We start from the raw sequence: 292 nt of genomic DNA, 5'->3' as shown, positions 1-292 counted from the left end.
GGGCCGGCCACCCGGGCAGGCGTCCCCGAGCTGCGGGCACTGATTGGGGAGGTGGCGGTGGAGCAGCTGGAACGCAGCGGGAGTGACGACCCCCGCGGCGTCTCGGCCGCCCTCCGCGTCTGCTTCACCCGCCTGATGAAAAGCGAGAAGAAGTTCTTCATCGACCAGCTGAACATGCTGGTGAAGAGGATTTCACAGGAAGGTGGGTCCTCACCACGGCCCCCCAGAATGGTTTGGGAGGGGGCTGTATTTAGGGGAGGGGACGGGCCACCCCCCCAGCTCCCTACCCAGC

The 292-nt window shown here is 66.8% G+C and overlaps 1 protein-coding gene across 1 annotated transcript in view; it reads left to right on the top strand.

Annotated features, from left to right (window-relative positions):
- MPI (mannose phosphate isomerase) overlaps nt 1-292 on the top strand; it is a 2,517-nt gene that overhangs the window by 997 nt on the left and 1,228 nt on the right. The window contains exon 3 of the mRNA XM_009707676.1: nt 20-212. Within this exon, the coding sequence (XP_009705978.1) occupies nt 20-212 (193 nt within the window). The remainder of the gene's footprint in view (nt 1-19; nt 213-292) is intronic.

The sequence above is a fragment of the Cariama cristata genome, unplaced genomic scaffold (assembly GCF_000690535.1).
Source record: "Cariama cristata isolate BGI_N322 unplaced genomic scaffold, ASM69053v1 scaffold34119, whole genome shotgun sequence".
Classification (NCBI taxonomy): Eukaryota; Metazoa; Chordata; class Aves; order Cariamiformes; family Cariamidae; genus Cariama; species Cariama cristata.
Note: the sequence above shows the minus strand (reverse complement) of the source record. Positions and strands in the feature narration are given on the sequence as shown.